General features: G+C 38.2%; 1 protein-coding gene across 1 annotated transcript in view; it reads right to left on the bottom strand.

The window, feature by feature from the left end:
* The window catches only part of NT5C3A (5'-nucleotidase, cytosolic IIIA), an 80,668-nt gene that overhangs the window by 17,159 nt on the left and 52,643 nt on the right, over window positions 1-10,866 (bottom strand). The window contains exon 2 of the mRNA XM_006832144.1: window positions 2,847-2,945. Coding sequence (XP_006832207.1) covers window positions 2,847-2,945 — 99 coding nt within the window. The remainder of the gene's footprint in view (window positions 1-2,846; window positions 2,946-10,866) is intronic.

Here is a 10,866-nt window from a genome sequence, read left to right as displayed (position 1 = left end):
GTTTTGTAGCAAGGAGGGGCGTGATTGACTTTGCAGTCTAGTAGTGGAGATCCCTGGACCCATCAAGGGAGAAGAGTAGAGAGTGGGACCCTACCCAGAGAAGCAGTGATGCCTGAGATGGAGGCAGAGATGATGACGTGGCGCGATGGAGCAGCTGGGGACTCTAGACCCAGAGAGCAAGAGGGGCTATGTGCTGACGGTCTGGGGGGCAGGCTTGCAGGGTTTACCCTTTGGTTGGTTGATGACGCATGGAGGGGATTATAACCATGGCAATGAATGGATATAAGGTAGTATGAATGTAAAACTAATGTTCTCCCATGTAAACTATCACATAATTCACAGTAAAACATTAAAACACACAAAAAATCATTGATTCTGAACTGACACCCGCGGCCTCACACACAGCAGGGCTGGGCCTCATGCGGCCAAGAACACGGCACGCCCTGGCCTGCGGGGCCCGCAGCATTCTAGACGAGGTAGGCCGCTCTGGCAAGCTGGGCCATGTTGCTGAGCCCTGAGGCCTAGAAGAGTTAGGCGCTGCCGCATTCCCCATTTATGAGCACAACTAAAGTGCCATCGACTTCAGCTCCAACACCGACTCCATGGCTGCCATGCCCACAACAGAGCTGTGCCACGACTAGCTCTTCGCAGACCTCTTCACCCGTAACCACATGGCAACATGGCGGGCGGCGACGCAGCTGACTCGCTGTTGCCCGGCAGGAAGCTGCAGGCGCGCAAACCGTCATGAGCCTGGTCACCTCCGTGCAACCTGTACAGGCCCGAGGGGTCCAGACTGCGGCTGCTCAAAGTACAGGCAATGGCGCCAAGAGCCTCGACAAAGCCATTGCGCAACCGGGAGGTGCAGCAGAAGCTAAGCAGCTCACGCAGGACTTGATGGGCCTGCCCAGCACACCCTTCCTCTCGGCCGGGACCAATGAAGGCTGCGGCCACTGAGACTCGCCAAGGTCCCATCCCTCAGCCCGACAGGCGGGGCGTGGTCCAGAGCGCATTGCCCTCGCCGCCCTGAACTGCGCGCCACAAGCCACAAGCTCCTGAAGTGCCATCGAGTCAGTGCCAACCCATAGCCAACCTGTGTGTCCGAGGAGCGGCTGGTGAGCTTGAACCACCGACCTTGGGGTTCAAACCGAATTTTGCAGTCCAGCGTGTTAACCCACAGCGCCAGAAGCCAGGTAGGACTGGTTGATTTCCCGGTAAATTATGTTTATAATGGTGGCTTTTGTCTATATCTCACTCCTGTGGATGCAGCTAAGGTATATTTGTCAAAAGTGATGTCGTAAACAAACCCTTAATATTGTAGCTGAGAGGGAAAGACTGAGCATGCTTACCGTTTTGTATTAATTTTGACAGTAATTGTAAGAATAAAGCATTTAAAACCAAGGGAAAAAAAAATCAGTTATCCTCTAATAATAATTAAAGAGCTCTGGTAGCGTAGAGGTTACAAATTGGGCTGCTATCCTCAGGGTCAGCAGTTCCAAACTACCAGCTGTTCATCGGGAGAAAGATGAGGCTTTCTGCTCCCATAAAGATTTACAGCCTCGGAAACCCTGTACAGGGTCGCTATGAGTTGAAACCGACATGGTACATAACCACCACCAATAGAAGTGCAACTTAAGGGTATATGCTTTCTAATACTCTTAAAATAACAGTAATTTTTCACTTGAAAGTCTAAAGAATAACATTATTTCAAGTCACTAATTTTTTAAATTGTTCTATTATGGAGTCTTGGTGTGGCGCTGTGGGTTAGTGCGCTGGACTGCAAAGCCGGTTTGAGCTGAAAGATCGGTGGTTCATGCTCCTTGGAAACCCTATATAGGGTTTCTATGGATCCGGAACTGACTCGCTGGCACTTAACAACAACATTATGGTTTAAATATATATGTTCTTGTTAAGTGCTATCGAGTCGATTCCCTCCCATAGAGACCCTGTATAGGGTTTCCAAGGAGCAGCTGGTGAGCTTGAATCGCCGACCTTGCAATTCAAAGCGACTTTGCAGTCCAGCACATCAACCCAGAGCGCCACACCAGGATTCCTTAAATATTTACATATGCATATATATACACACACACAAGGAGCTCTGGTAGCGCTATGGTTACAAATCGGGCTGCAAACTTCAAGGTCGGCAGTTTGAAACTACCAGCTGTTCCATGGGAGAAAGATGAGGCTTTCTGCTCCCGTCAAGATTTACAGCCTCGGAAACCCTGTGCAGGGTCACTATGAGTCGGAATCAACTCCACGGTACTTAACAACATATATACACATACATATAAAATATATACAAATGCACACATCCACAAGAGAGCTTTAGAAAGTTTATGGAAAAATGTTACATAAAGGCTTTTTCCCATGAATTTTTGAAGCTCCCTTGTATATACATACATAAGAAAGCATTTGCCCATTTAAAACTTGTTATAGGTACCGTAACTGTAACTGACACAGACAGTGATCCTGGACAACTATCATCACTATGGATTTTCCAAAGTACTTGACCAACATTACCAGAAACTCAGTGACCCCAAGGAGTGGTTTCCCCTTCCCCTCTCTCCTGCTCCTGGTAACCACTAATATACTTTAGTCTCTAGAGATATACTTGTCTATTGTAGATATTTCATAGAAGTACAATCATATAGTATTTAAGGCTTTTCGTTTTTGTGTTTCCATTGGAGTATTTTATATGTATCAGACAACTCTAGATATAATCTTTTAGATTTTAGGTTCCTGAAGGATAGGAAAAGCTGATTTACCTAAACTTTACTCAGATTTTAGCACAATATGGCATGAATAAACTTTAAACATTAATAATAAAAGTTTTCTTGACAATTACACACCTGGAGTTTGGCAGCTCCTCCTTTGATAAGACCACAGATAATTTCTTCTACTCTTGTTGGGTTCTTGATGCGAACAGAACTTTTTTGGAATTCTGGCATCTAAAAATAAAAGGAATTTAACAACTTTTAGTTCCTTTTTCCTCAGATTTCTCTGACAACCACGTAGCAGCTTTTACTGTTTAAATACAGTTCATTAAATTACCACTTACAAACTAAAAACTGTTTCAAGTACATTCATAAATTGTATCTAGAATAAGAACCACATTTATTAATTCATTTACCTTATCAGAAAGTATAGTTTTTTTCAAATTATAAAAATAATGCATGGTAACACAAAATCACTTAAAAGATAGCAAAAAGAAAATATAAAGTCACCTAGAGACCTACTTCCAAAAAAAAAAAAATTAATAGTTTATTTCCCATTAGTCTTACTTCTGTGATTACATATACAAGTACACATGTAGTTTAAATCTTATTCTGGTGTATACTTTTGCATCTGTCTGTGTAAAATTCAAGCTATTACATATGTAGTTATAAAAAATGTTTTAAACAGACTTCATTAGTCAAAATAAAACCCCAGAATTGAGTGGAGACTAGTATTTGAACTTTGGGATAAAGTGATTTCCTACAAAGCCTTTCTACTTAAGATTCAGCTTGTATCTATAATTTATTAAAAAGTACTTCTGAAGAGAAAGTAAACAAATACTACATGATTGCTTCCTATGACAAATGCATAGTAATCAGCTTATGCTTGATTCAATGACTAATGTATTATTACTTGTTGAAAGTAATGGAGGCATACACTGATGACTATATTTTTATGGAGAACATTAAGCATTTTACTTCAGTGTGTCCATTCTAGGCACAGTCCCTCCCCTCCCCCCAAGCAAATCAGATCCTCATGTTTCAGAAAAGCATAAGGTGATTTCAAAGTACACTGGTTTTTGCTAAACCAACAACTATTAGATTGGGTTTTTGTCAATTACTGGGACCTGAGAGACATCCCTGTTGCTGTACAGCATAACATACAACCATTCATTTTCAGGTAACTGAGCTCTGAACACCCACATGAATACCCACTAGAGTGAAATAAAAATGATGAAATTAGAGGAATCCAAGAAAGCAGGAATGTAGATTTTGAAAAAATTATATTATTCCTGCCTCGGATATGCCACATAATATGCTACACTCTCCCTTACACAATACAGATATAAAGCCACAGAGATTTAGGAGAAATTAGTCTCGGGAACTTGAGTTGTTGAGCCTTTTATTCAAATATTTTAGACTGTAGCCTGAGAAATCACATAAGAGGATACCGTATGAAATGTGTCAGAGAATTAAGCAGCACACAGTAGGAACATGCCCTTTACTAACCATCATGCTTTCATTAATCCCCCAAATCCCTTCTTTAACTGCTCCTGGACAAAAATACATCTATCTGTGTGATGGTACATAAAATTACGATACTTCTAATTTGAAGGGCAAATTATGTTTAACTCTCTGAAGATGTTTTAAGTTTGATTATAATACAATTTTATGAATAAACAAGAGGCCCAAACTTCTATAATTTGTGATAAAAGAAAGGAATTCATTTTATACTAAGACTGTAATGCAAAATATAAGAGCGCTGTGCCTTCCTATGATAAGCAGAGGATTTGGAACCACAGGGTCCGCTCCACAGGAGAAACAGGAGGTTGAAAGCCTCTCAAGCCCTATACAAAGTCGCTATGAGTTGGAACCAACTGGATGGCCCTTAAAAACAACAATGCAAAATGCTGCGAAGGAACAAAGTGCTTCCAAAAAGAATCAGGGTTTCTTGGTTGAATGAAGCCGAATCTGAATCAGCACTAAATATAATTAAGAACATCCTAAAATACATTTATTTTGACTGATCATTGACACATTGTACTTGTACAGAAAAAACAAATGCCTAATTATTAATCTACTTCCATATTTTAAAACCAACAATGTCTAAAAAAATTGACTTCACAGTTACCCTGTTCTACTGATAATTCTACAGCAATTTTAGATTATTTGATAGTCTCTTGTGGAAACGTAGGGCTCATAATGAGTATCTTCAAGGGATGTCATCAGATTTCTGGGTTTGGCCTGAGTATCACCAACCCAACAGTAATCATTCTAAATCTCAGGGTGAGATTACTACAAGTTCAAAGTTTAATTCTATTTAAATATGATTTTAAAATAAAGTATAAAAATTGGATTACAAAATGAAAGGTAACACACAATGCATTCTAGTCATACTAGAGTCCTGGGGTGGTGCTGTGGGTTAATGTGCTGGGCTGCAAAGTCGGTTTCAACTGCAAGGTTCACTTAACAACAACAACGCTATTATTTATTATTCTTAAACTAAAACTACAAAATAAATGAAGGGTTAGAACAATTCACAATGTACAGATATTTTCACCAAAGACAAAAAAAAGTACTTGTACTTTGAATGTATTGTTGTTGCTATGTGCCATTGAGTTGGTACCAACTCATAGTGACCCTAGGCAAAATAGAACAAAACACTGCCTGGTCCTGTACCAATGTCACAATCGTTGCTATGCTTCAGCCCATTGCTGCTGCCACTGTGCCAATCCATTTCATTGGGGGTTTCCTCTCTGTTTCCAAAACTCCACTTTACAAAGCATGATGTTCTTCTTCAGGGACTGGTCCTTCCTGATAATATGTTCGAAGTATGAGAGAGAAAGTCTGGTCATTCTGGCTTCTAAAAAACATTCTGCTGTACTTCCAACACTGATTTGTTTGTTCTTTTAGCAGTCCTTGGTACTTCCAACGCTATAACTCAAATGCATCAATTCTTTTACCATCTTCTTTATTCACTGTCCAACTTTCACTTGAATATAAATAAGGTTATTGAAAATAGCATGGTTTGGGTCAGGTGTACCTTAGTCCTCAAAATAACATCTTTGCTCTTGAACACCTTAAAGAGGTCTTGTGTAGCAGATTTGCCCAATACAATACCTCCTTTGATTTCTTGATTGTTTCTTCCATGAGTGTTGATGGTTGATCTGAGCAAAATGAAGTCTTTGACCACTTCAATCTTTTGCCCATTTATTTTTATGTTATTTATTGGTTCAGTGATAAGGATTTTGTTTTCTTTACATTTAGGTGCAAACCATACCGAATGCCATGGTCTTTGATCTTCATCAGTAAGTATTTTAAGTCCTCTTTGCTTTCAGCAAACAAGGTTGTATTGTCTGCATGTAGCAGGTTGTTAATGAGTATACCTCTAATCCTGATGCCATGTTCTTCTTCATATACTCCATATATATCTATAATTTATATATGAGCTCAATTTCAAAGCTCATCAGTCTTATTTGCCTTAGTATTAGTCCAATAATGTTTATAGATGTTTTTCTAAAACCCTGCATAAAAATTAATTTAAATGACCTAAGAATCTTGGTCAGAATACTCCTCTTGGCTTTTTTATTTGGTACCAGCAAAAGACCTCACTACTGCATTGGTACAAAGAGTTGGCACTGCCACATCAGGATGAACATGATGGAACTACATAAGAAAGATAAACTTCAAGTTACCTATTCAGGCTGGCACATTTACTCACATACATAGATAACTGTATGGTTTATTTGTAACATTATGTATTCCTAAGTTTTAATGGTTGTCACCTCCCCCCCACTTCCTTGTCCTGTCTCCACATTAAGGCAGTGTAGTCCAGATTCTTTCATTTATTCACCAGATATGTGTTAAGTGTAAGGCACTGCATCAAATAACTCTTGTCAGGCATACAGTAGTCTTTATAAAATACACATCTGACCCTCAAGATACATATTCTCTAACATGGATTATAGTACCAAGGGGTTCAAAAAGTTCTTAGAAAAATGGAATTAGAAGATAATGGAATTTTTCCATGAACTTCTTGAAGCCCCCTCATAGAAGAACCCAAGTAATTCATACACTTCCCAGAATGTCCCAGTAAAATACAAGGGGAACTTAGTTCCTCTGATCATTTTTGCTAGGGCCCAAGGAAAAAGAGTCAACTGAGCTAGGCTTTGAAGGGAAAGCAAGGTTTGGACAGGGTAAGATTGGGGAGAAGAAATGACAGGAAGGGACAATGTGGCAAAAAGATAAATCAATAGCTATTTGTCTGGAATACAGAGAAAGGAGTGTGCATGTAAAAAGTTTACATGGAGAGATTTAAAGCCAGATCATGGAAATTAAGAAAAACATCCTAAAGAAAAGTCCATCTAAAAATAAAGTATCAACAATTTAAAAAAGCAAACCTTTTAAAAAATGTTTTTATTTAGATAAAATTTATCTAAATGAATGCAATGATAGTAAAAAGAAAAGAAAATCAATCTTGGCTTATTTCCCTTCTGTAGTGTGAAAAACTATAGGTTGACGACATTGGCATTTGCTTCTCAAGAGACATACACTAGGCAGAGGGTTCTGGTACTTGGGTGCCAACAAATTACATAAAGAGTATCATTACATTACATTGTTTCTATAGTAGAAAATACCTACACCTATTACTCATTTTGGTTAAAAAACAAAAAAATCAATGAAAACAAAAAATAAATTTTAGGCTGGCTTAATTCTACATATCAGAGAATCAATGCGAAGAATCAAAGGGTAATCATACAATGGATGCAGAGATCATGTCATATGTACCATATGAAACTGCTGATACTGGAGTATATTTACGTATATTTACATATGGCAATTCCATATGCTCCAATCTAACAGTGATAATTAAACTGATGACTGCACAGCACTTTGAATTAGCTTTTACCTCCAACCATGCTCTACTTGAGGAACGTTATGATGAACAAGAAAATTAATTCCTTACAGATTTATTAATTGTACTACAAAGCTGTTTGGCTGCTAAGTCATGTTCTGGTTTATAAGTTCAAACAAGAAAAAGAGAGAACTATAGAAGTGTGAGTAAAGGGGGGGGAGATAAAGGATGAAAAAATAAAAAGACGAGAGAGAAGAAAAATTATACAAAGAAAATAAGAATGCGCTCTTTATTTTTGTTTTTTTGTTAGTAATACTATGTGCAATATGAAATTCTCACCATGTGAAGTGGTTGTCCTATTCCTTTTCATGTTAATTTTTCTTTGCTCAGCAGCAGCACACTGAGGCTATACAGTATAAGATTTTTTAGCAGTAGTCCTCTTTAGAGAGGGGGGAAAATTGTGATGTTTAAGATTTTGTCACCAAAATGTAGAAAATGGGTTTTTGTCCCCACATGTACAAATAAATTAAGTTAGTTAAAACACTAACTTAATATATAACAACACTGGCAACACTAGGATTGGCTTTACCCAGTATGGCGAGTCATGGTGTCACCCCCTCCCCTATGTGGACAGGTTGGCGGGCAGCGCTCCTCCCAGCTCCTCCCCTCTCTCATTGGCCAAAGTGGACACCCTCTTTTTAGCCCAACAGTGGGTGCTGCAGCTCACCAGCCTGCTCCCGGAGTGGTGGGTGACCAACCCTAGTACCACCACAGTGTTAGGTCGCCCCTCCTACTATAGCATCAGCCTGGCTGCCGCCATTGTGCATGGACCCTGTGGTCATTTGGGTGTCACCCCCTCTGACAGTATAAGAAAGTGTGGTCTGCACCCCTCTAATGACACAGTCTACAATAACTTAATTCTCAGGAGATTAACATTTACTGAGTGCTTACTATGTGCGATTAAAAACTTTACCTACTTTTCATTAGATATGAATTAAAACATTAGGTTGTTGGTTTCATAACCATATCTTTCCCATTCAAGATTATTTTGCCTTTGTTCAAGGGTATCACAGATATTAAAGACTGAGTTGAGATTTGAAGCCATTATGACTTCTAAGCTTATATTTTCCCTAGTGTCTATAATGGAAGGTCTACATATAATTGCTGTCCTATAAGAAATAATTTTTCCTTTTTATGTGAATCTCTGTCACTTTGATTCAGAGGCCTAAGCTAAAAACTCTTACATTGTATAGCTTCAGTGTGCTGCTGCTGAGCAAAGAAAAATTAACATGAAAAGGAATACGGCAACCACTTCACATGGTGAGAATTTCATATTGCACATAGTATTACTAACAACAACAAAAACAAAGATAAATTGAAATTCAATTTAACAAATACTTTGGGTTCTATAGTGTATCAGATACTGTGAAGAAAGATCTGAGTCAAGTTAAAGCCCCATAATTAATGATCTGATTAGAGACAGATAAAAGTGGTGAAGAGTCACGATGAAGAAATGCAACTGGAAATATTTTAAATACCCACCATTTTCAAAAGTACAGCAGACTCTTGATTAGTCATTTTTCTTGGTTATCCAATCTTCTAGATTTTTCCAGGTGATGTCACAGCAAAAGAGGGGGGAAAAAAAAGGCATATGTGATGTTCATATATTTCAGGCTATTGATGTATGCTAACGGCATACTAAGGTGGCAGTTTGTTATGATTTAAATGTGCACTGGACTGCAAAGTTGGTTTAAGCAACAAGGTTGGTGGTTCAAGCTCACCAGCTGCTTTCAGAAACCCTATATAGGGCCGCTATGGGTCAGAATCGACTCGGTGGCACTTAACAACAAAATTCCAAATTATTACAGGCATCTTTGTTTTTCTTTCCTAATAAATTCATCAAAGGTTTTAGTCTTGACAATTTTGGGTAAAAAAATTTTGTATAGAGAATTGGAAGTCTTCTATAATAAAATTGTATGGTGTTAAGAATAGGTAGGTAAAGAGTTACAATAAAGTACATATTTCTAAGGAAATGCTTTATCAGCTTTTTGTCTACATGTAAGAATGAAATTTGTGGGAGAAATTAAGATATTACTACTATAAAAATCAATATAAATTAAGCAAAGTAAGGAAGCAAAAATATACAAAAGTTCAATATTTCCTTAAAACTTCTTCTGTTATAATCTGTAAATTTATGAAATGATGTGACTAAGATCTGAGTTATGTCTGAGTCTTCCAGAATGACCAGCATACAATATTGCTGTTGTGAATTGCCATCGAGTCAGCTGCAAATCACAGCAACCCTGTGCAGGGTTTCCAAGAAGTGGCTGGTGACTTTGAACTGCCGACCCAGTAGTTCAAACTGATCTTGTGGTCCAGTGCTTATCCTACAGCGACATAGCAGGACTCCAGTAAGTATGTTATGTTGTTGTTGTTGTTAAGAGCCAGAGTCCATTCTGACTCATAGCTACCCTGTATAGGATTTCCAAGGGATGGCTGGTAGACCTGCACTGCTGATCCTATAGTTAGCAGCCAAGTGCTTATCCTGTAGGGCTGCACCAGGACTCCAAGAATGTGACAGTGTCTGACCAATGAATCTTGGCGGGGAGAGGGGCTAGGTAAAGTTTATTCATATGCATTGGTAAACCAAAAGAAATAATTTGTAAAATATCCTAATCATTATTCTAGATTTTGCTCTCCTGGAGAATGACTTATTTAATTTTATCTCATATGATTTTACCTTGCAATGTATTCTAAGAAAGTAAAATTTTATAATGAAAGCATTATTTTAAAAATAATTTATTTTTAAATTATTTAATAAATTCAATTTACTTGAAGAGAAACAATATTTTTTTTCTTCTTTCCTTAAATTCAAGTTATAAAAGTTAGACATTAGATCTACAACAGATTCTAAAATCCAGGTTAACGCCTCTATTTTAAAGTCTATGAAACTGCCTTATGAAAAATTTGGATGGTTTTATAACTGATGGCATCTTAGACTTGAACACGCATCACTCACTCACTTATTCCCATCAAGTCAATTCGGACTCACAGTGACCTTGTATAGGGTTTCTGAGGCTATAAAATTTTACAGCAGCAGACAAGTCATATCTTTCTTCAGTACAACAGCTGATAGGCTTGCACTACTGACCTGGCATTGAGCAGCCCAGTGCTTATTCTACAGCATATTGTTTCCAAATAGTGACATAAGACTTCAAATTTTCACATCTGAAAAGTAATGTGGTATCTGCAAAAGTACTGTCTATCTACACTTTTATTTACCTCATTTGACCATCACCC

Source organism: Chrysochloris asiatica, unplaced genomic scaffold (genome assembly GCF_000296735.1).
Source record: "Chrysochloris asiatica unplaced genomic scaffold, ChrAsi1.0 scaffold00006, whole genome shotgun sequence".
Taxonomy (NCBI): domain Eukaryota; kingdom Metazoa; phylum Chordata; class Mammalia; order Afrosoricida; family Chrysochloridae; genus Chrysochloris; species Chrysochloris asiatica.
This window is presented reverse-complemented; position numbering and strand designations above follow the sequence as displayed.